This window comes from Bombina bombina, chromosome 4 (genome assembly GCF_027579735.1).
Source record: "Bombina bombina isolate aBomBom1 chromosome 4, aBomBom1.pri, whole genome shotgun sequence".
Taxonomy (NCBI): domain Eukaryota; kingdom Metazoa; phylum Chordata; class Amphibia; order Anura; family Bombinatoridae; genus Bombina; species Bombina bombina.
The window spans coordinates 479,612,638-479,637,782 of NC_069502.1; the positions used below are offsets into that span (position 1 = coordinate 479,612,638).

The following is a 25,145-nucleotide window of genomic DNA, read 5'->3' on the forward strand; positions in this document are numbered from 1 at the left end:
CTCAGACCGCTGCAACTTTGCATGCTCAGTCAGTGGAATGGAGATTACACAGATTTGTCCCCTCTACTAAATCTGGATCAAGAAACCAGGGATTCTCTTCTCTGGTGGCTATGTCAGGTCCATCTGTCCAAGGGGGATGAGCTTCCGCAGGCCATATTGGACTATAGTAACGACAGATGCCAGCCTTCTGGGCTGGGGTGCAGTCTGGAACTCCCTGAAGGCTCAGGGCTCGTGGACTCAGGAGGAGGCACTCCTTCCGATAAACATTCTGGAACGAAGAGCGATTTTCAATGCTCTTCAGGCGTGGCCTCAGCTAGCTGGGGTCAGGTTCATCAGATTTCAGTCGGACAATATCACGACTGTAGCCTACATCAACCATCAGGGGGGAACAAGGAGTTCCCTAGCAATGTTGGAGGTTTTAAAGATAATTCTATGGGCAGAGGTTCACTCTTGCCATCTATCTGCTATCCATATCCCAGGAGTGGAGAACTGGGAGGCGGATTTTCTAAGTCGACAGATGCAAGTCTAACAGGATGGGGAGCTTTTTGGGGTGCCAGAAAGGCACAAGGTAGATGGACTCGAGAGTAGTCGAGTCTACCTGTAAATATTTTGGAACTTCGAGCGATATTCAACGCTCTGAGGACTTGGCCCCCTCTGGGGTCGTCCCAATTCATCAGATTACAATCGGACAACATTACCTCGGTGGCTTACATAAACCACCAGGGGTGGACGAGAAGCTCCCTAGCAATGGCAATGAGGGAAGTATCTTGGATTCTGGACTGGGCAGAGACTCACAATTGTTCGCTCTCTGCGATCCACATTCCGGTTGTGGACAACTGGAAAGCGGATTTTCTGAGCAGACAAACGTTTCATCCAGGGGAATGGTCTCTCCACCCCGAGATGTTTGCAGAGATCTGCAGCAGATGGGGGACGCAGGAGATGAATCTCATGGCGTCCAGACTCAATTGCAAGCTACCCAGACACGGGTCGCGATCCAGGGATCCCCAGGTGGAACTGATAGATGCCTTGGCAGTACCCTGGGACTTCAACCTAATTTACATATTTCCACTGTTGCCTCTTCTACCCCGGGTAGTGGCCCGCATCAAGCAGTAGCAAGCTTCGGCTATTCTGATTGCTCCATCGTGGCCGCGGAGGATGTGGTTTGCGGCTCTAGTGGTGATGTCGTCATGTCCGCCGTGGAGGTTACCCTGTCGCAAGGATCTGCTAGTTCAAGGTCCCTTTCAACATCAAAATCTCGATTCTCTGAGGCTGACTGCATGGAAATTGGACTAGTCTTAGCCAAGAGGGGATTTTCAGAAAGAGTGATTGACGCTCTCGTTCAGGCCAGGAAGCTGGTCAATAGACGCATCTACCAAATGGTGTGGAGGACCTACTTGTCCTGGTGTGAGGAACGAGGATATCCCTGGCATAAGGTCAGGGTATCCAGGATTTTGACCTTTCTTCAGGACGGTCTGGATAAGGGTCTTGCCGCCAGTACCCTAAGGGGACAGATCTCGGCTTTATCTCTACTGTTGCATAAGAAGCTTGCGGAGCTTCTTGACATTCAGTCCTTTGTTCAGGATCTGGTTAGGATCAGACCTGTCTTCAGGAATCCGGCTCCTCCTTGGAGCTTAAACTTGGTTTTTAAGTTTTTGCAGAGGGCTGCGTTTGAACCTATGCATGCCCTTTACATTAAGATTCTCTCATGGAAGGTCCTATTGTTATTGGCTATTGCATCGTCACGCAGAGTCTCTGAGTTAGTTTTTCATGCTGATAAGGCTGTTCTTCGCACTGGCTTGGGATTCCTTCCCAAGGTAGTGTCAAGTTGTAACATCAATCAGGAAATAGTAGTTCCTTCCTTGTGTCCTAACCCCCCTTCTTCGAAGGAGAGGTTACTTCATTATCTGGATGTGGTTTGGGCTTTGAAGTTTTTTTCTTCAGGCCACAAAGGAGTTCAGACAGACGTCATCCTTATTTGTTGTGTATTCTGGAAGGCGCAGGGGCCAAAGGGCCTCTGCTGCTTCTCTATCTTTTTGGTTGAGTATGATCCGTCCCGCTTATGAGACAGCAGGACACAAGCCTCCTCAGAGGATTACAACTCACTCGACTAGAGCTGTGGCCTCTTCTTGGGCCTTTAAGAAGGAGGCTTCTATGGAGCAGATTCGTAAGGCGGCCACTTGGTCATCCTTGCATACTTTTGCAAAATGTTATAAATTTTGACGCTTTTGCTTCGGCGTAAGCAGCATTTGGGAGAAATGCTCTGCAGGCTGTGGTGCCCTCAGTAAAGGGTCCGCCTCCTTTACCCTACCTTTTTTTTTCATTCAGTGTCCTCTAGAGCTTGGGCGTTCCCACAAGTAATAAATCAAGCAGTGGACTCTCCTCCCATTAAGATGGAAAACATAAATTATGCTTACCTAATAATTTAATTTCCATCTGTGGGAGGAAAGTCCACTGCTCCCGCACGTTTGCTCCGGTGGGCGGACCTACGTTTTTTATATTATTCTTCTGGCACCATTTATACCCTGATATTTCTCCTACTGTTCCTTGTTCCCTTGGCAGAATGATCGGGGGATGAGGGGAATGGGGGAGGTATTTAAGCCTTTGGCTGTGGTGTCTTTGCCTCCTCCTGGTGGCCAGGTTCTTATTTCCCACAAGTAATGAATGAAGCAGTGGACTCTCCTTCCACAGATGGAAAATAAATTATCAGGTAAGCATAATTTGTTTTTGTGTTCATAAGTTGTCCATGGAATTCATGACTAGACATTTTTTCAATTTTTATTTGATTCATATATGCTTTTTAGATGTTTAGTGCTTTCTTCAGAAAGGCATTACCAAAGACCCAAAGGAACTTTTTGCTTAATTATATCACTTGATGCAGACATTACATTATATCCATTGTGCAGAAATAATTACCGTAAAAATGTAAAATATGCTCTGCACAAAATTGTATGTTCTAACAAGAATTAATGTCTTTCAGATACTGGTGGTGATTCTCTGGATACTAGTTATGAAGATCTTTGGGGAAGTATTGGCAAAATTCAAGAGATTAAGGATACCTCAAAAATCATGAAAAAAGCTGAAGGTAAAAAATGTGCATCTGGATCTAAACTAGAAGATAAGAGGAACTGTTCATTAAATTCCAGTAAAGGATTTGATTTACCCAAATATGGCAACATAACTGAAGATAACAATAGTGTAACGAAATTGTCTTGTGATAAACTGAAGTCAAAAAATGAAACTCTAGCTTTGGATAGAAAATCATTGCCAGACAAACCCATTGCTAAATGTAAACAAAAAGGTGATTTCAAGAAAAGGAGGTCGACCGCAGCCACACCCACAAAATGTTCCTCAGTTGAAAAGAGCATGACAGCAAGGCCCTGTGAATCTTTGCATCTATCTGATTCCGAGGATTCATGTTCCAGTTTTGAAGACTTTTTTTCCTCTTCTAATTTAAAAAGCCACAAAACTCTGAGATTTTCCTTGGGAACACTACCTAGAAAGTCTCCAAGCCCCCCTACCTTGACGTCCAGTAAAAAACGTTCAAAAAGACGACGATCTGCAGAAATTATTGGCCAGGTGAATATGTGCAGCAGCAAGAAGAGAAAGACTGACAGTACTAAGCTTAATACATTACTTTCAAAGCCAGTATTACACTCAGAGTTTAGTCTAGATAGTAATATACCTTCTCCAGACGATAAGAATGTAGATTCTAATACTAATCTGAAAAAAATAAATGTGTCACATAAAAACAGGACTTCTGTTGAAAAGAAAAATATTTTTAACCTCCTTGAAGAGGCAGAAGTGACTGTAGGAGAGGATGGGAACGTTGTAAAAGACTTTAAAATTGTTCCAGTGAGTTCTATTGGGAGAAATATGTGCCTTGTTAAAGGTGTGGAGGAAATCCTAAACTCTGCAACATGGGATAAAACACTGGAGACTATTGATTCACAAGAAAAAAGCCTGGGACTGAAAAGCTGTACAGATATGAAGAAGCAAGAAGACCAGCAGATGAAAAGGTTCAGTCAAAGTATGTGACTCTTCATAATAACTGGTTGTTAACAGCACATGAACTTGTGCAATAAGTGTTCTTTATTGTCCGAGCTTACTTCCTTAGCTGCATTAAAATATGCCCATGAAACTTCACATCATTCTCTCAGTAACATTATAAATGCCTAGAAACACCACGTCTAGGTAATGGTTTATTTTATTATTTATTTTTTTAATAAAACAATTTTAGAGTAGATTGGAAGAATATTTTATTGAGCAATATTTTTTAATAACTATTTGTTTTCATTATGACCCTGCTAGAGATATTTCTGGCTTGTTTTCAAAACATTATTTTAGCTTATATATGCTGTAATTGCAATAAGAAAAGATTATTAATTTTATTATTCGTGCCAAATATCCTTTTTACATTAATCCTAAAATTAAAATAAAAGTAACCTACATTTCCTTGCAAAAAATGACAAAGAGTAAGCATGTGAATATGTAAGTAGAGTTCTCTGACTAAGGGCAATTCTTGAATGTTTGAAGCATCATCATGTTTTCTTACATTATTAAATATTTGGGTTATGTTTGTTAATATATTGCAATGTGTTTATTAACTGTAGACTAAAGCAAATTTTTAAGTTTTATAATATAGTGTAGCTGTTGAAAATTGCATTGCAAATTAACTAAACTAATTAAAGAAAAAATAAATTTTGTTAAGTTTTTAAAATGTCTTGTGAAAAAATCCCAGAGAGCCAGTCAACAATATATGCACTGCTGCTTAGCAGTGCTGCTCCATATCTGACTGTTTTCTTCAAACAACACTTTGTTCTGTATGCACTATGTTAAGGAAAATGTGCTTAGTGCAACCAGAGTACAGTGCTGTTTGAAGAGAATAGCCTGATGCAGAGCAGCGCCGCAAAGCAAAGAGCCAACCGTTCCTGAATGTGTCCCATTCTCTCTTCAGACATGCTGCATTTTCTGCGATGACATCTCAGATCACAGCATGTTCTGCATTGGGGGCTAGATGCATCTAAGATTCTTGATAATCTCTATCTTTAAATGAGCAGATTTTCTACTGACTGACAAGTGCCTTATCCAATAAGAGGCTGAATAAAGCCATCATTTATGTATACAAACAAATTAGTTTCTTCATGCTCAAAGCTGAATGCCTTGAAATTTAGTCTGGGAACTTATGATTTCTAGAGGCTCTTACATATAAGTGGTAAAGCTATTACTTGTAGTTATGAGTGACTGTATTTCCAGCATGAATTTGTTTTTTTAAAAATATTGCCTTTAATTTGCTTTTGGAATCCTGTTGGGAAATATATTTTTTGCTTATTATTCTTTATACCCCTTTACAAAGCCACATTTTTCTTTCTTGATCAATATATTGTAAAATACGCCTGACATAAGTGAAGCTTTTAGCAAGCCTTAAAAAGTAGCAGTCTATTGTTCAGTACCGGTTTGCTGTCCAAAATGGCTCATTTAAATATACAACTTGTTCTTATAGTGGAGCAGTTATTTGGTTGCTTTGTGTTCTTAATTAGATTAGGGAACTGAAATTAATTTACTGAATTTAAACATGGGTGGATAATTTTTTACTATTAAATACTAATAACCCCAATTAAGCAATGCCCCAGATTAATGTGATGTTTTATTGCTCCTTTTAATATTCCTTTAAAATGCAACAATACAGCGGTTTGATGTCCTTTATTTTACTGCTATCTGACACAATTTACCTGACAATATTGTAATGTATGTTTATAAAACTGTTAACTAATCTTTTTTTTTTTTTATTATATATAAATAATTTTTAATCACATATAATGGGAATATTTCAAATTAAAAATGTAGTTCATTAGTAAGATGTTTTTCCAATGCGTTTGATAGTGTACTTATCTGCATTGCTCTGCCCACAGTTTGCAACTTTGTAGGAATATCAACATGAATGTTCTGTCTGCTATACTCCTAGACGTCATATATGCCTGAAGTCTAGATGTTATCTGAAAGAAATGTCAATATGGATATAAAATATTTGTAATTTACTTTGCTGCTATTGTTTTACGCTACATGAAGAAAGTAGTAACTTTAAACGGTAGACTCCCTAATTTAAAGGGAAATAAAGCACAAAAGAATGTTCAAGATTCAAATAGTGTAACATTTAAAAAAAAAAAAAAAAAAGTCCAGTTTTCTTCTATGATAAAATTTACTTTGCTCTCTTGCCATCTTTTGTTGAAAAGCAGTTAGGAAGGTTTAGGAATGTGCAGGTGATTGGAGCAATACATCGCAGCAGTTTTAAAACTGTTATAGATTTGCAAAAACAGTAAGTGGCAGCAGTATTTCCTATCATGTAGTGCTCCACAAAAGGACATGCTATCAAGATATTTCTTCGACAAAGAATAGAATAAGAACTTTAATATTTTTTTATTGAGGTGATTAAATACAAATATAAAAGCAAAGCATACACTGACAGATCTTATGAACAGTAATTACAATAACACCAATAATCATAACACAGTGCAGATGCATACCAAAATACTTTGTGCCTAGTATCTGAACAGTAGTATGTTTTAATATCAACAGTTACATTTATACCAGATAACAACACGGTGCAGCTGCATATCATAATAACACTTGTCACATTAGGTCAAGCTTGATGTCGGATGCTGAAAGTCTAAAACATGAACCAACACCAAGTTTTATGCTATAAATATTATATTTAAATATCCCTATATTGTAACACAAATTATGAAAAATAAAGGTCTCTTGTGGACCAATAGAACAAAGAAGTGAAACTGATGGGGAATTGCAAGGGACAAATTAAAGTTTGGTCCCGCTATTAAAATATAGCCACTTTTGGACCACTTGAAATGTAGCCATTAAAGTGATGGTAAAATCTCCCCTTTTTAAAATCAGATCAGAATGTTAGTGATATTTTAAATGGAGTTTCATTCATCAGTAGCTTACTTTTTAATATAGATATGAAATTTAAATACCACGGGGTTCGCCGCCCACTTCAAAAGTCAACGGTTTGAATTGTTCTCCAATCAGCGCGCTCCCCATATGGCACTTTTGCTGTAACTAGAGCGCTGATTGGAGAACAATTCAAACCGTTCTCTTACAGAAAAATGTACTTTTGAAGTGGGCGGCGGAGTATTTGAATTTCATATCTATATTTAATAGAAAGTTATATTACGTCTTCATTACAACTAACTTCATCTAAAATATCACTAACATTCCAGATCTGTTTTTATAACTCCACAGAAGGGGAAGTCAAATATATAAAGTAAAATAAATCGCCATTAGAAAATAAGCTCCAACTCAGGGACATACTTAAAGGGACAGTCAACACCAGAATTTTTGTTGTTTTAAAATATATATAATCCATTAATTCCCCATTCCCCAGTTTTGCATAACCAACATAGTTATAAAAATACATGTTTCTTTCTAATGACACAGTGAGTCCACAGATCATCATAATTACTGTTGGGAATATCACTCCTAACCAGCAGGAGGAGGCAAAGAGCACCACAGCAAAGCTGTTAAATACCACTCCCCTACCCATAATCCCCAGTAATTTTCTTTGCCTGCGGTACAAGGAAGAGGTGAAGATTTTGGTGTCTGAATTCATTTCACTTCAATCAAGATTTTATTATTTTGAAAGCATAGTAGGTTTGCTCTGATCTTTCCTTTCATAAGGGGGTATAGTCGTGCTCCACGTTAGTCGCTTCAGTAGGGCAATGGTGGCTTTAAAGCAGTTAGAAACTTGTAAGGTGAAGCTCTTGCTGCGTTTTTCTAACATTGTTGCTGCCCTGTTATTAAAAGCCTGAGTAGGTTTACTCTGTCTTTCTTTTTCTACAGGTCTATGTTAGGAGCGGCATCCTCTCATACCTTGTGAGCTGTCTATATGCCAGACGGCTAGATGCAGGTAAGTGCCTATAGTCTTCTGGGCTGGGAGGCTGGCACTTCAGAGTCTATAAAAATCAAGAGGGCTCTCTGCACTTTTTTGTTAATGGGACATAGAGTCCTTGGTAGAGGATTTACTTTAAGGCATGATGCAGGCACTGGGATGCACGTGGCAAGGAGACAGTTAACTCCCTACAGGAATGGGAAGGGTTAATTTCTTAATGTTTCATTATAATAGAATGACAGTTATAGAGCTCAGAGGTATATTGGTTTAGAGGCACAGACAGTGACTAAGGAATTAACTTCATGATTTCTGGTTATTATTTAGCTCTAGCATACATTAGAGCTCATAGAGATTGAAACCTTTGGTGTGCGCCCTTTATTTTCAGGCTTTGCAGGTTATAGGGGTGAGAGAACTTTTAGAAGGGGTTGTCTTTTATTTTTGAGATACTTAAATATCGCTAGAAAGAAGTGGAAATAGAAATGAGGCGTGATGTTGAAATATATTTTTGCGCCTCATTTCTATACTGCTGCTGTGTCTCCGCCTTAATTTTTTTGCTGCGGAGAGATGCGGTCGCCCTTTTGGGTTTTCCAGGTCCGATCACGTGACCCACCCCTTATACGATCTGGCTGTTTATCGGAGCTACGTTAGTTCTCCCTAGTTCTTAGTAAAGCTGGAACGCTGAGAACAAGTGTGATCTATGGCTTTATAGTTAAGAAATACTTAAATGAAAGTCTTATTCTTTATATGGTGTTATCCGTCCTGGAGAGTCTCTACTAGGATGTACTTGTTCCTTAGAACCGCCTCTAGGGGGAGAGGAGATTTTTGCGGTTTGGTTTTAAAATGACAGTTTGTCTTTATAACTATTATTTTGGAGTGTTAAAATATTATATGGTCCTTCATGATTCCTTAATTTTAGATGACAACCTTGTGTTTTAACAGTAAAGATCAAGTGGTGAATTCACCTGTCCTCTCAGAATTTTCAAATGGAATTATGTTTGGGGTCTCAGACACTAATATTGTTTTTTCTTAGTATGCAATTTATGTGGTGTTCCTCGCTGAATCTCTTAAGTTAGAGAGAGAGCGTTGCCTCTGACTTATTGTCTCCAAGGATGATGCTGTTTAGGCAGTGCCACAGCTTTCTCCTTATAAGCCCCAGCCTCTTTGGCGTCGCATGCAGTGCTCTGCGGTTCCTCATCTCCTGGAGGAATGTATTTGCCTACAGATTTTTTAGCTCAGGTATCCTTGGCGGTATCTGCGGCCTCATCTGTTTTTTCCTACAGTGAAAAGGCAATAGGACATTTATAGTTTGGATAGTAAGGTTTCTGCTCCACATTTGCTACGCTGGTCGTTCTTTCTCCTAGGTATGGTGAGGAAGGTTCGCATGTAGTTTCTGACTGTGAAATCTCAGATTTGGACAGTATAATTCCTTCATCTATCATTGAAGTCATCCCTTTCAGTTGTATGCTTGTACACCTCGTGTAATGTTATAGGAGGTTTTAGCTATCTGGACGATATCGATATCCCTGTTGTTGTCAACACTTGGAAGTTTTGTAAACTTGATCATTTCTATGATGTTCGTTCCTTTGAGGAAATGTTCTAGACATGCTATGGAAATTTTCACAGTTGTAGGAGAATGCTATGGATACCTCTCTCCCTGTTTCCCATTCTTAAAAGGATTTTCCTGTTGATGACTCCATTTAAATGCACGGTGTCCTAGGTAGGAGTTTTTCTACTATGGCTTAGAGAAATTTGATCCATGCTCCTTTACGGATCCAGGATTAAGAAGCTGGAAGTTTAAATGTTAATTTAGAGCAATGTCTTGTCTTCTTAGACTTACTGAACTAGCTGCCAGGCATTGTGGCTGAAGTCTGATTAGGTGAGATGCCTACTTGTGGTTTAGTGGTACAACCTAGGATTTATTGTTCTGCAGTCGCAGGTTCAATACTTTTTTTCCTCCAAATTCTCACTTCTGGCGTCTCTTTTTAAGGATAAGACTTTGTTTGATCTAGCAAATTTCTCTTCCGACTTAAGGGTCGGGTTTTTCTACCACTCGTCAGAAGAGTAAGACTAAGGAAAGTTTAATTTTCCTCTTACTGCAGGGTCAGTGATGCCTTTTTGAATCCAATCTGATTTCCTCCCAGGGGCAAATTTCTCTTTCTGGAGTATCTGCGATCTAAATATGTCGAGAGGCATTTCTTGAAATGGTTTCAGGATTTCTGGTAATTCTTCTCTGGGAAGTGTTAGTTCCAGTCCCAGTTTGCGAACGGGATTTAGGTATTTTCCTCAAGTAAACTCAGTTGCTGACCTTCAAAATAGTATTTTTTCTCTTCGTTCAAACATCCATAGAGTTGAAGGTTTTATTGTTCCCTTGATTCAGGATCTTCTCATGTTCCTGAGTTTTTAGTCATCCTAGACAGACTTAAGTTTTGGGGTATGGCAGGGGTGTTTTTCAGGAAATATATATGGTTCAGGGGTCATCCTTACTTCGAGCAAACTCTCTTTTTAAGAGATCTGGGACAATCTTTCCAGATTCATTTCCCTGGAAAAGGAGTTCCCTTGTTCCATCCACATGGGTGATTTATTTAGGGCTACCCTCTCTATAACCTGTATGAACCTGATTCTGTTTGATTTCAGAATATACACAGGGTCTGACATGGTCAGTACCTGGATGGGAGACTGCCGGGGAACACCCGGTGCGGCATGCTTGGACCTTAATAGATTATCTATCTAGGAGAAGATGTCCAACAGGGTTCAGATAATCAAGGATTATTTTTTCCCTCTGCAGTTTTATGTCCAGCCAACAGTGCTAGTGACCGGTGGGTAGCTTAGCCATCTTGCAACCTAGAGGTTGGGTTATAGCTGCAGATGAATTTCCTTCACTTTTCAGTGACTATGTATGGAGGTATTTAGTCTGATGGCATCTCATGGACACCGTTCCCTATACTATTTTCTATAAAATGGAGATCTTTCGACTCTGTCTTAAAGGATAGATTTAGATCAGTAGACAAGAGACTTCCTCACATACTTTTTTTCTCAGTAGGATCTATCTCAGGGCGCTTGCTTCTGGAGATATTACTGGGGGACATGACCATGGTTGCCAACCTGCTGGGCTGGTAAGCTGTCTGGGTCTTGTTTAAGATTATGAACTCGGAAGTGTCTGCTCTCCTCTTTAACATCCTGGAGTTGAGCGCAATTTGCAATGCCCTGATGGCTTGGCCTCAGTTGTCCCTAGATTGATTCTAGTTGGACAATATCACCTCAATGGTTTATATCAACCACCAAGAAGGAACTAAGGGTTCCTTAGCCATATAGGAGGTGACTTTGATTGTTCAGTGGGCGCAAGTTCACAATTGTTGTCTGTCATCCACTTTCCAGGGGTGGACATTTGGGAGTCGGACTTGTGAGCAGACAGATATTTCATTCCTGGCTCCATCCGGAGGTGTTCTCTAGGTAAACCCTCACACGAGAGGTTCCGGAGTAGGCTTCGGAGGTCGTTTCAACGGAACGTCAAGTTTTCAAGGCACGGGTCATGGTCAAGTGATCCGTGAACAGCCCTGATAGATGGTTTAGCGATTTTCTGGTTTTTCAGTCTTGCATACCTGTTTCCTCTGTTTGCTCTCTTTCCACGAGTCATTACTCGTACTCTTCAGGAGACAGCGGCAGTGATTTTATAGTGATAGTGATTTTTATTGCTATTTCTTCTGCTCTGTGAGTCTCGGAGCTTTCAGCTTTGCAGTGTGGATCTCCTTTTCTTTCATGCCGATAAGACATTTATTCGAACTAAGTTAGGTTTTTTCCTAAGTGGTTTCGGATAGAAATTTTAATCAGGAAATAGTTGTTCCTTCTCTGTGCCCTTATCCTTCTTCTCATAAGGATCGTTTGTTGTACAACTTAGATCTTTAGGCGACTAAGGATTTTCTCCAGTCTTCTGTTTGTTGTTTTTTCTGGGAAGCTCAAGGGTCAGAAAGCTATGGCTACTTCTTTCTTTTTGGCTGAGGAGTGTTATTTGCTTGGCATATGGGTCTGCTGGACAGAAGCCTCCTGAGAGAATCACGGCTCACTCCACGAGGGCTGTTTCTTCTTATTGGGCTTTAAAAACTGAAGCTTCTGTGGAACAGATTTGCAAGGCTGCCACTTGGTCATCTTTACACACTTTTTTTCTAAATTTTACAAATTTGATACATTTGCTTCGGCTGAGGCTTGTTTTGGGAGAAAGGTTCTTCAAGCAGTGGTGCCTTCTGTTTAGGTTTACTGTCTTGTCCCTCCCTTATCATCCGTGTACTCTGGCTTGGGTATTGGTTCCCAACAATAATTATGATAATCTCTGGACTCACTGTGTCATTAGAAAGAAAAGAAAATTTATGCTTACCTGATAAATGTATTTCTTTCTTGACACGGTGAGTCCACGGCCTGCCCTGTATTCAGACGGTTTATTTTTCCATAACCCTCAGGCACCTCTGCACCCTATATTACTTATTTTCTCCTTTCCCTTTGGTCGATTGACTGGGGATTATGGGTAGGGGAGTGGTATTTAACAGCTTTGCTGTGGTGCTCTTTGCCTCCTCCTGCTGGTCAGGAGTGATATTCCCAACAGTAATTATGATGATCCGTGGACTCACCGTGTCAAGAAATAAATACATTTATCAGGTAAGCATACATTTTATTTTTACCTCTGTAATTACCTTGTATCTAAACCTCTGCAGACTGCCCTCTTATTTCAGTTCTTTTGACAGACTTGCATTTTAGCCAATCAGTGCTCAGTCTTCGGTAAATTCACCTGCATGAGCTCAATGTTATCTTTATGAAACACATGAATGCCCTCTAGTGGTGAAAAACCTGTCAAAATGCATTAAGATAGAGGTGGCCTTTAAAGAGACACTGAAGCCAAATTTTTTCTTTCACGATTCAGATAGAGCATGAAATTTTAAGCAACTTTCTAATTTACTCCTATTATCAAATTTTCTTTATTCTCTTGGTATCTTTATTTGAAATGCAAGTTTAGATGCTGGCCCATTTTTGGTGAACAACCTGGGTTGTCCTTGCGGATTGGTGGATAAATTCATCCACCAATAAAAAAAAAATGGTGTCCAGAGTACTGAACCAAAAAAAAGCTTATATGCCTTCTTTTTCAAATAAAGATAGCAAGAGAACGAAGAAAAATTGATAATAGGAGTAAATTTGAAAGTTGCCTAAAATTGCATGCTCTATCTGAATCACGAAAGAAAAAAATTGGGTTCAGTGTCCCTTTAAGGTCTAAGAAATTAGCATATGAACCTCCTAGGTTTAGCTTTCAACTAAGAATACCAAGTGAACAAAGAAAAAATGGTAATAAAGTAAATTGGAAGTTGTTTAAAATTGCATGCCCTATTTGAATCATGAAAGTGTTTTTTGGACTTGACTGTATCTTTAATATGACTTATAAAAAGGTCTGTGAACGTCTACCTCTCTGAAATTAGTTATAACTATAACAGGAGTACAAAAATTGAATGGCTTGAGCTATATGAGTGCAATATACATTAAACCTGTACTCGGAATTCTACCTCTTTAAAGTAACATGAGAAAACAGCAACCTTATTAGAGGTCAGAAGACTGAATACTAAACTGGAGCCAAGTAAATAAAACGTAAAATAAAACACACACAACAATATAATTTTGATAATGGGGAAAAAAACTTTTCTTTCCTAAGATATGGTGAGTCCACAGAATCATCAATTACTGTTGGGAATATCACTCCTGGCCAGCAGGAGGAGGCAGAGAGCGCCACAGCCAAACTGTTAAGTATCACACCCTTTCCCACAACCCCCAGTCTTTCTCTTTGCCTTGGTGCATGGTTTGTTTCTTATTGCTATCTCTTCTGCTCGGAGAGTCTCGGAACTCTCAGCTTTGCAGTGTATTCGCCTTACCTTATCTTTCCGATAAGACGGTTCTTTGTACTAAGTTAGGTTTCCTTCCTAAAGTGGTTTGGGACAGAAATTTGAATTAGGAAATTGTTGTTCCTTCTCTATGTCCCAATCCTCCTTCTTATAAAGAACGTTTGTTGCACAACTTGGATGTTGTGCATGCTTTAAAAAATGTATTTTCAGGCGACTAAGGTTTTCTTTCATGTTATTGGCAAGTCCATGAGCTAGTGACGTATGGGATATACAATCCTATTAGGAGGAGCAAAGTTTCCCAAACCTCAAAATGCCTACAAATACACCCCTCACCACACCCACAATTCAGTTTTACAAACTTTGCCTCCTATGTAGGTGGTGAAGTAAGTTTGTGCTAGATTTCTACGTTGATATGCGCTTCTCAGCATGTTGAAGCCCGGTTCCTCTGAGTACAGTGAATGTCAGAGGGATGTGAAGGGAGTATCACCTATTGAATGCAATGGTCTTCCTAACGGGGATCTATTTCATAGGTTCTCTGTTATTGGTTGTAGAGATTCATCTCCTACCTCCCTTTTCAGATCGACGATATACTCTTTCGTTTCAATACTGGTTTGGCCATCTGCTATATGTGGATTGGTGTCTTTTGGTAAGTATGTCTTATTTACTTAAAGGGACAGTAAACCTTAAAAATAATGTTATATAATTCTGCACATAGTGCAGAATTATATAACATTATATTAGCCAAATATTATTTAAACGTAATTTCCCCTATTCATTTTTAAAAGAAAGCGCTGTTTCACAGACCCGCTCTCTGTGACAGGAGCGAGCTGCACTTAGTCTTATGGCGCGGTCGGGCCAGGTTGTGACTATACAGCTGGCCCGATGCGCTGAGGAAATATAACAGACCCGCTGAGCAGAGAGCGGGTCTGTGAAACAGCGCTTTCTTTTAAAAATGAATAGGGGAAATTACGTTTAAATAATATTTGGCTAATATAATGTTATATAATTCTGCACTATGTGCAGAATTATATAACATTATTTTTAAGGTTTACTGTCCCTTTAAGACACTCTCAGCTATGGTTTGGCCCTTTATATATAAAGTTCTAAATATATGTTTGTACTTATATTTGCCATGATTCAGGTTTATCAGTATATTTCCTTTTTGCAGACTGTCAGTTCTGGAAAATGCTTTAAAAAAAAAAAAAAATTCTTACCTGAGGTTTTCAAATTGACTCTTTCTATATTGCGGGCTGAATTAGGCTCGCGAGAGCGCAAAATGCTATAATTTACTGTGTCATTCTTGGCGCGAAAATTACGTTTGTTGACGCAAATTCGTCATTTCCGGCGTCTTAGTTGGCGCCAAGTTTTTTCACGAGGTTTTCATCTATGACGCTCGAGTTTCATTCTGGACGTTTTTGGCACCAAAAAATGTTTGTCAGTTTGTGGTGCGTCATACTTGGCGCCAAACATTTTTTCATTATTTAAGACCTCATTCCTTTTGCCTCTGGTCTTTTTTTCTATGTCAGAGGCCTATTCTGTTTGCATCTTTCTTTTACAAGATATGACGAGTCCCATAAGTATGGATGAAATGACTATTTCATCCATACTTATGGGATTACGCCTCCTGTTCAGCAGGAAGTGGCAAAGAGCACCACAGCAGAGCGGTATATATAGCCTCCTCCCTTCCCTCCCCCCAGTCATTCTCTTTGCCTGTGTCAGTGATAGGAAGAGGTAAAGTGAGGTGTTAGTTTAGATTCTTCAATCAAGAAGTTTTTTTATTTTAAAATGGTCAGTCTATAACTTTCCAAGAGGAGTGGAGACATTTTATTTTTCTGCCCTGATGTTGATGATCTTAGCAAAAGTTATCTAAGATCCATGCTGGTTCCCACAGAGCAGTTGAAGGTAGAGTAAAGAAACATCTTCAGTGTGGAGAACTGTGTCATTCTACAAGCAGCATGTTCAGTCCTTTGTTTCTGGGGAGACTTGATACATTAGAACAGGCTGACATTATTCCCTATCTGGGGAGGGTAATCAGTATAACTATAGTAAAAAGAAATGGTGTATCTGGAATTCCCTTTTATTTTATTTTACTCATTTAAAAGTGTATTGGTGTTTCAGTGGGCTGACGCTGGGAGCGGTTGCTGGCTGCTGTTATGATGCGGTTATGCTTGGCTTGACAGGAGATATCTCTGAGTAGCGCTTTTGTATTTATAAGGGGGCATATGGCTTTATTATAAAATGGAACTGGCATGTTAATTTTTCGACCCATGCGGGTCTCGGTAAAGGCTAAGAGTTACGCCCACAGTGGGCGGGGCCTATTTTCACATACTCTACCGCGCAGTCTGTTTTCCGGATGACAGCAAGGTTTTGAGTCTCCGGTGGGGCCTAGCTCAGTTTTCGTACCCGAAGGTGCAGAAAGACTTGTGACCGTTTTCTTCAGTGTGATCTGGGGGCAGGTAGGCGCTGCAGCAGAACTGTGGCGAGGTGCAGGGGCCGGAATTGATATAACTTAATATACTTGTAAAATTGGGATATAATTGATATATACCATATCCTAACAAGTGGTGCAATATTGTTAAGCTATTTTGGGCACATAAGGGCATTTTTTATTGCTGAAAACGTTGTTTTGTCTAATAACAGAAAAATTGTTGTTTTTATTATTTAAAGGCACAGCACATTTTTTAGTTAAATTTTTTTTAAATATGTTTTGACTTCAGAGTACAATATATCAAGCATAAAACGACTATTATTGCTAGTCTGTTTAACATGTCTGAACTTGAGGAAACTACTTGTTCTATGTGTTTAGATGCCATTGTGGAACCCCCTCTTTTTGTCCTTCATGTACTGAAAGGGCCTTACAATGTAAAGAGCAGATTTCTCTTGTAAGGTGTATCCAGTCCACTGATTCATCCTTTACTTGCGGGATATTCTCCTTCCTAACAGGAAGTGGCAAAGAGAGCACACAGCAGAGCTGTCCATATAGCTCCCCCTCTAGCTCCACCCCCCAGTCATTCTCTTTGCCGGCTCTAAGCAATAGGGTCCCTCTCGGAAGGGTAAAGTGAATGTGGTGTTAGATTTGTAGTTTTTGTTCTACAAGCAAAAGTTTGTTATTTTTAAATGGTACCGGTGTGTACTATTTAATCTCTAGCAGACAAGAGATGAAGATTTCTGCAGGGAGGAAAATGATTTTAGCATGTTGTAACTAAAATCCACTGCTGATCCCACACAGGACTGAGGAGTACAAGAAAACTTCAGTTGGGGGGGACGGTTTGCAGGTTAGGCTGCAATAAGGTATGTTCAGTCATTTATTTCTAGACAAGACTGTGATAATGCTAGAAAAGGACTGATATGATCCCCATGAGGGAAGGGTAAGCTTTATTCAGAGACTAAGTATGGAATTGCAGGGCTAATTTATGCTGGTTGACGCTTTTTTATGGGAAACAGTTTTTAATAATAAATATCGTTTTTTGAGACACTTTGAAGGTTCCTTTGGGTTTCTTTCAGGGGTTGTTACCCACATGGCTATTATTAAAACACTTAGGAGTTTTTCTTTAGGTCGCACAGCACCAGAGTAAGGTGGGAGGGGCCTAATTTTGCACCTCAGTTAGATTTACTAGATCTTCAGGCTGTTTTCACATGGAGGGTCCTGCTGCAGTTTGAGGGCCTATAAGAAGCTTTTCCCCCACAAATCTGGTCCCTAAGGGCAGGTAGGGCCACAGCAGAGCTGTGGCAAGGTGCTGAAGTTGATTAAACCGGTTGTTAGCTTGCTATTGATCCGCTTTGGGCATTAAGGGGTTAATCATTTTTCTTGCTAGTTGTGCAATCTTACCAATGCTTTAGGTACATACTGTGAAAATTTTGAAAAGTTTGTTGCATTTTTCACTGTTTTGTAAAATTGTGTGCCTTTTTTATCTCTTAAAGGCACAGTAACATTTTTTTGCAAAGTGTGTTTTTACTTGATTAAAGTGATTTCTAAGCCTGTTTGTCTTATTACTAGTCTGTTAAACATGTCTGACGCTAAGGAAAATCCTTGTTCAATGTGTTTAGAAGCCATGGTGGAACCCCCTCTCAGAATGTGTCCCACTTGTACTGATATGTCTATACACTTTAAAGACCATATTGTTACACTTAAAAATGTGGCCCAAGATGATTCTCAGACAGAAGGTAATGAGGTTAGCCCGTTAACCTCTCCCCAAGTGTCACAACTAGTTACGCCCGCTCAAGCGACGCCTAGCACCTCTAGTGCGTCTAACTCTTTTACCTTACAAGACTTGGCGGCAGTTATGGATAATACCATCTCAGTGTTTTTATCTAAACTGCCCGTGTTACCTGCAAAGCATGATAGCTCTGTTTTAAGAACAGATTATGAGCATTCTGACGCTTTGGTAGCCGTATCCGATATACACTCACAAGGCTCTGAAATGGGGGTGAGGGATGTGCTGTCTGAGGGAGAAATTTCCGATTCGGGAAAGGTTGCTCCTCAGACAGACTCAGATACATTGGCTTTTAAATTTAAACTAGAACACCTCCGATTATTGCTCAGGGAGGTATTAGTTACTCTGGATGACTGCGACCCTTTGGTGATTCCAGAGAAATTGTGTAAAATGGACAAGTACCTAGAAGTTCCTGTTTACACTGATGTGCTCCCGGTCCCTAAGAGGATTGCGGATATAGTAACCAGGTAATGGGATAGTCCTCAGACCAGACAAAGAAAGAGGCGTTCTTACGCTGTGTAGAAGACCTACATACAATGGGAGTGATCCACCCAGTTCCAATTGTGGAACAAGGGCTGGGTTTTTACTCAAACCTGTTTGTGGTTCCCAAAAAAGAAGGAACTTTCAGACCAATCCTGGATCTCAAAATTCTAAACAAATTCCTCAGAGTCCCATCATTCAAGATGGAGACCATTCGGACAATCTTACCAATGATCCAGGAGGGTCAATATATGACTACCGTGGATCTAAAGGATGCATATCTGCACATTCCTATCCACAAAGATCATCACCAGTTTCTCAGGTTCGCCTTTCTGGACAAGCATTATCAGTTTGTGGCTCTTCCTTTCGGGTTGGCCACTGCTCTCAGAATTTTCACAAAGGTGCTAGGGTCCCTCCTGGTGGTTCTAAGAACGCGGGGCATAGCAGTGGCGCCTTATCTAGACGACATCTTAATTCAGGCGTCGACTTTCCAAAGAGCCAAGTCTCACACGGAAATTGTATTGGCCTTTCTGAGGTCTCACGGGTGGAAGGTGAACATCAAAAAGAGTTCTCTCTCTCCCCCCTTACAAGGGTTTCCTTCCTAGGAACTCTATTAGATTCGGTAGAAATGAAAATTTCTTACGGAGGTCAGAAAGTTAAAACTCTTAACCACTTGCCGAGCTCTTCATTCCATTCCTCTGCCATCTGTAGCTCAGTGCATGGAGACAATCGGACTAATGGTAGCGGCAATGGACCACTGCAACTATGCATGCTTAAACAGTGGAATGGGGATTATGCAGATTTGTCTCCTCAAATACAGTTGGACCAGGGGGTCCGGTGGTTGTCTCAGGATCACCTGTCTCAGGGAATGTGTTTCCGCAGACCAGATTGGATCATCGTAACGACCGACGCCAGTCTGTTGGGCTGGGGTGCAGTCTGGGACTCCCTGAAAGCTCAGGGCTTATGGTCTCGGGAAGAAGCTCTTCTCCCGATAAACATTCTGGAACTGAGGGTGATATTCAACGCTCTTCAGACATGGCCTCAGCTACCTGCGGCCAAATTCATCAGATTTCAGTCGGACAACATCACGACTGTAGCTTACGTCAACCATCAAGGGGGAACAAAGAGTCCCCTAGCAATGATGGAAGTAACCAAAGTAATCAGGTGGGCGGAGGATCACTCTTGCCACCTCTCAGCAATTCACATCCCAGGAGTAGACAACTGGGAGGCGGATTTTCTAAGTCGGCAGACTCTTCATCCGGGGGAGTGGGAACTCCACCCGGAGGTATTTGCCCAGCTGACTCAGCTATGGGGCACTCCAGAATTGGATCTGATGGCGTCCCGTCAGAATACCAAACTTCCTCTTTGTGGGTCCAGGTCCCGGGATCCCCAGGCGGTGTTGATAGATGCTCTAGCAGCGCCTTGGTCCTTCAATCTGGCCTATGTGTTTCCACCGTTTCCTCTCCTCCCTCGTCTGGTTGCCAGAATCAAGCAGGAGAGGGCGTCGGTGATCTTAATAGCGCCTGCGTGGCCACGCAGGACCTGGTATGCAGACCTAGTGGACATGTCATCCGTTCCACCATGGACTCTGCCAATGAGGCAGGACCTTCTACTTCAAGGTCCTTTCAAACATCCAAATCTAATTTCTCTGCGTCTGACTGCTTGGAGATTGAACGCCTAATTCTATCAAAGCGTGGTTTCTCTGAGTCGGTTATCGATACCCTGATTCAGGCTAGAAAGCACCAGGAAAATATACCATAAGATTTGGCGAAAATATCTTTGTTGGTGCGAATCCAAAGGTTACTCATGGAGTAAGATTAGGATTCCCAGGATATTGTATTTTCTCCAAGATGGATTGGAGAAAGGATTGTCAGCTAGTTCCTTAAAGGGACAGATATCTGGTTTGTCTATTCTTTTACACAAACGTCTGGCGGAGATACCAGACGTTCAAGCGTTTACTCAGGCTTCAGTCAGAATCAAGCCTGTTTATAGACCTGTGGCTCCGCCATGGAGTCTGAATTTAGTTCTTTCAGTTCTGAAAGGGGTTCCGTTTAAACCTTTACATTCCATAGATATTAAGCTTTTATCTTGGAAAGTTTTGTTTTTGGTTTCTATCTCTTCTGCTCGAAGAGTTTCAGAGTTATCTGCTTTACAGTGTGACTCGCCTTACTTGGTGTTCCATGCAGATAAGGTAGTTTTGCGTACCAAACCTGGTTTTCTTCCTAAGGTTGTGTCTAATAAGAATATTAACCAGGAAATTGTTGTTCCTTCTCTGTGTCCTAATCCTTCGTCGAAGAAGGAACGTCTGTTACACAATCTTGATGTGGTTCGTGCTTTAAAGTTCTATTTACAAGCAACTAAGGATTTCAGACAAACAACTTCTTTGTTTGTTATCTATTCTGGTAAGAGGAGAGGTCAAAAGGCGACTGCTACCTCTCTTTCCTTTTGGCTGAAAAGCATCATCCGTTTGGCCTATGAGACTGCTGGCCAGCAGCCTCCTGAAACAATTACTGCTCATTCTACCAGAGCAGTGGCTTCCACATGGGCTTTTTAAAATGAGGCTTCTGTTGAACAGACTTGTAAGGCAGCGACTTGGTCTTCGATGCATACTTTTTCCAAATTTTACAAATTCAATACTTTTGCTTCTTCGGTGGCTATTTTTGGGAGACAGGTTTTACAAGCAGTGGTGCCTTCCATTTAAGGTACCTGTCTTGTTCCCTCCCTTCATCCGTGTCCTAAAGCTTTGGTATTTGTATCCCACAAGTAAAGGATGAATCCGTGGACTGGATACACCTTACAAGAGAAAACAGAATTTATGCTTACTTGATAAATTACTTTCTCTTGTGGTGTATCCAGTCCACGGCCCGCCCTGGCTATTAGTCAGTTAGTTTTTTTGGTTTAAACTACAGTCACCACTGCACCCTATGGTTTCTCCTTTTCTTTCATGTAATTAGCAAGACTCCATGAGCTAGTGACGTATGGGATATACATTCCTACCAGGAGGGGCAAAGTTTCCCAAACCTCAAAATGCCTATAAATACACCCCTCACCACACCCACAAATCAGTTTTACAAACTTTGCCTCCTGTGGAGGTGGTGAAGTAAGTTTGTGCTAGATTCTACGTTGATATGCGCTCCGCAGCAGGTTGGAGCCCGGTTTTCCTCTCAGAGTGCAGTGAATGTCAGAGGGATGTGAGGAGAGTATTGCCTATTTGAATTCAATGATCTCCTTCTACGGGGTCTATTTCATAGGTTCTCTGTTATCGGTCATAGAGATTCATCTCTTACCTCCCTTTTCAGATTGACGATATACTCATATATACCATTACCTCTACTGATTCTCGTTTCAGTACTGGTTTGGCTTTCTACTACATGTAGATGAGTGTCCTGGGGTAAGTAAGTCTTATTTTTGTGACACTCTAAACTATGGTTGGGCACTTTTATATAAAGTTCTAAATATTTGTGTTTAAACATTTATTTGCCTTGATTTAGGATGTTCAATATTCCTTATTTCAGACAGTCAGTTTCATTATTTGGGATAATGCATTTGAATAATCAATTTTTTTCTTACCTTAAAATTTGACTTTTTTCCCTGTGGGCTGTTAGGCTCGCGGGGGCTGAAAATGCTTCATTTTATTGCGTCATTCTTGGCGCGGACTTTTTTGGCGCAAAAAAATCTTTATTTCCGGCGTCATACTTTGACGTTTTTTGCGCCAAAAGTGTCTGCGTTACCGGATGTGGCGTAATTTTTGGCGCTAAAAGCATTTAGGCGCCAAATAATGTGGGCGTCTTTTTTTGGCGCTAAAAAATATGGGCGTCATTATTGTCTCCACATTATTTAAGTCTCATTGTTTATTTGCTTCTGGTTGCTAGAAGCTTGTTCACTGGCATTTTTTCCCATTCCTGAAACTGTCATTTAAGGAATTTGATCAATTTTGCTTTATATGTTGTTTTTTCTATTACATATTGCAAGATGTCTCAGATTGACCCTGAATCAGAAGATACTTCTGGAAAATCGCTGCCTGATGCTGGATCTACCAAAGTTAAGTGTATTTGCTGTAAACTTGTGGTATCTGTTCCTCCAGCTGTTGTTTGTATTGAATGTCATGACAAACTTGTTAATGCAGATAATATTTCCTTTAGTAATACTACATTACCTGTTGCTGTTCCATCAACATCTAATGCTCAGAGTGTTCCTGTTAACATAAGAGATTTTGTTTCTAAATCCATTAAGAAGGCTATGTCTGTTATTCCTCCTTCTAGTAAACGTAAAAGGTCTTTTAAAACTTCTCATTTTTCAGATGAATTTTTAAATGAACATCATCATTCTGATAATGATTCATCTGGTTCAGAGGATTCTGTTTCAGAGGTTGATGCTGATAAATCTTCATATTTATTCAAAATGGAATTTATTCGTTCTTTACTTAAAGAAGTCTTAATTGCATTAGAAATAGAGGATTCTGGTCCTCTTGATACTAAATCTAAACGTTTAAATAAGGTTTTTAAATCTCCTGTAGTTATTCCAGAAGTTTTTCCTGTCCCTGATGCTATTTCTGAAGTAATTTCCAGGGAATGGAATAATTTGGGTAATTCATTTACTCCTTCTAAACGTTTTAAGCAATTATATCCTGTGCCATCTGACAGATTAGAGTTTTGGGACAAAATCCCTAAGGTTGATGGGGCTATCTCTACTCTTGCTAAACGTACTACTATTCCTACAGCAGATAGTACTTCCTTTAAGGATCCTTTAGATAGGAAAATTGAATCCTTTCTAAGAAAAGCTTACTTATGTTCAGGTAATCTTCTTAGACCTGCTATGTCTTTAGTGGATGTTGCTGCAGCTTCAACTTTTTGGTTGGAAGCTTTAGCGCAACAAGTAACAGATCATAATTCTCATAGCATTGTTAATCTTCTTCAACATGCTAATAATTTTATTTGTGATGCCATCTTTGATATCATTAGGGTTGATGTCAGGTATATGTCTCTAGCTATTTTAGCTAGAAGAGCTTTATGGCTTAAAACTTGGAATGCTTATGTCTTCTAAGTCAACTTTGCTTTCCCTTTCTTTCCAGGGTAATAAATTATTTGGTTCACAGTTGGATTCTATTATTTCAACTGTTACTGGGGGGAAAGGAACTTTTTTACCACAGGATAAAAAATCTAAAGGTAAATTTAGGTCTACTAATCGTTTTCGTTCCTTTCGTCACAATAAGGAACAAAAGCCTGATCCTTCCCCTATAGGAGCGGTATCAGTTTGGAAACCATCTCCAGTCTGGAATAAATCCAAGCCTTTTAGAAAGCCAAAGCCAGCTCCCAAGTCAACATGAAGGTGCGGCCCTCATTCCAGCCCAGCTGGTAGGGGGCAGAATACGATTTTTCAAAGAAATTTGGATCAATTCGATTCACAATATTTGGATTCAGAACATTGTTTCACAAGGGTACAGAATAGGCTTCAAGATAAGGCCTCCTGCAAGAAGATTTTTTCTTTCCCCTATCCCAGTAAATCCAGTGAAGGCTCAAGCATTTCTGAAATGTGTTTCAGATCTAGAGTTGGCTGGAGTAATTATGCAAGTTCCAGTTCTGGAACAGGGGTTGGGGTTTTACTCAAATCTCTTCATTGTACCAAAGAAGGAGAATTCCTTCAGACCAGTTCTGGATTTGAAAATATTGAATCATTATGTAAGGATACCAACATTCAAAATGGTAACTATAAGGACTATTCTGCCTTTTGTTCAGCAAGGGCATTATATGTCCACAATAGATTTACAGGGTGCATATTTGCATATTCCGATTCATCCAGATCACTATCAGTTTCTGAGATTCTCTTTCCTAGACAAGCATGACCAGTTTGTGGCTCTGCCGTTTGGCCTAGCAACAGCTCCAAGGATTTTTACAAAGGTTCTCGGTGCCCTTCTGTCTGTAATCAGAGAACAGGGTATTGTGGTTTTTCCTTATTTGGACGATATCTTGGTACTTGCTCAGTCTTCACATTTAGCAGAATCTCATACGAATCGACTTGTATTGTTTCTTCGAGAACATGGTTGGAGGATCAATTTACCAAAAAGTTCATTGATTCCTCAGACAAGGGTAACCTTTTTAGGTTTCCAGATAGATTCAGTGTCCATGACTCTGTCTCTGACAGACAAGAGACGTCTAAAATTGGTTTCAACTTGTCGAAACCTTCAGTCTCAATCATTCCCTTCGGTAGCCTTATGCATGGAAATTCTAGGTCTTATGACTGCTGCATCGGACGCGATCCCCTTTGCTCGTTTTCACATGCGACCTCTTCAGCTCTGTATGCTGAACCAGTGGTGCAGGGATTATACAAAGATATCTCAGTTAATATCTTTAAAACCGATTGTACGACACTCTCTGACGTGGTGGACAGACCACCATCGTTTAGTTCAGGGGGCTTCTTTTGTTCTCCCGACCTGGACTGTGATTTCAACAGATGCAAGTCTGACAGGTTGGGGAGCTGTTTGGGGGTCTCTGACAGCACAAGGGGTTTGGGAATCTCAGGAGGTGAGATTACCAATCAACATTTTGGAACTCCGTGCAATTTTCAGAGCTCTTCAGTCATGGCCTCTTCTAAAGAGAGAGTCGTTCATTTGTTTTCAGACGGACAATGTCACAACCGTGGCATATGTCAATCATCAAGGAGGGACTCACAGTCCTCTGG

General features: G+C 40.3%; 1 protein-coding gene across 1 annotated transcript in view; it reads left to right on the forward strand.

Moving 5' to 3' along the window:
* The window catches only part of MCPH1 (microcephalin 1), a 1,050,284-nt gene that overhangs the window by 139,210 nt on the left and 885,929 nt on the right, over positions 1-25,145 (forward strand). Inside the window, exon 8 of the mRNA XM_053710372.1 lies at positions 2,978-4,027. Within this exon, the coding sequence (XP_053566347.1) occupies positions 2,978-4,027 (1,050 nt within the window). The remainder of the gene's footprint in view (positions 1-2,977; positions 4,028-25,145) is intronic.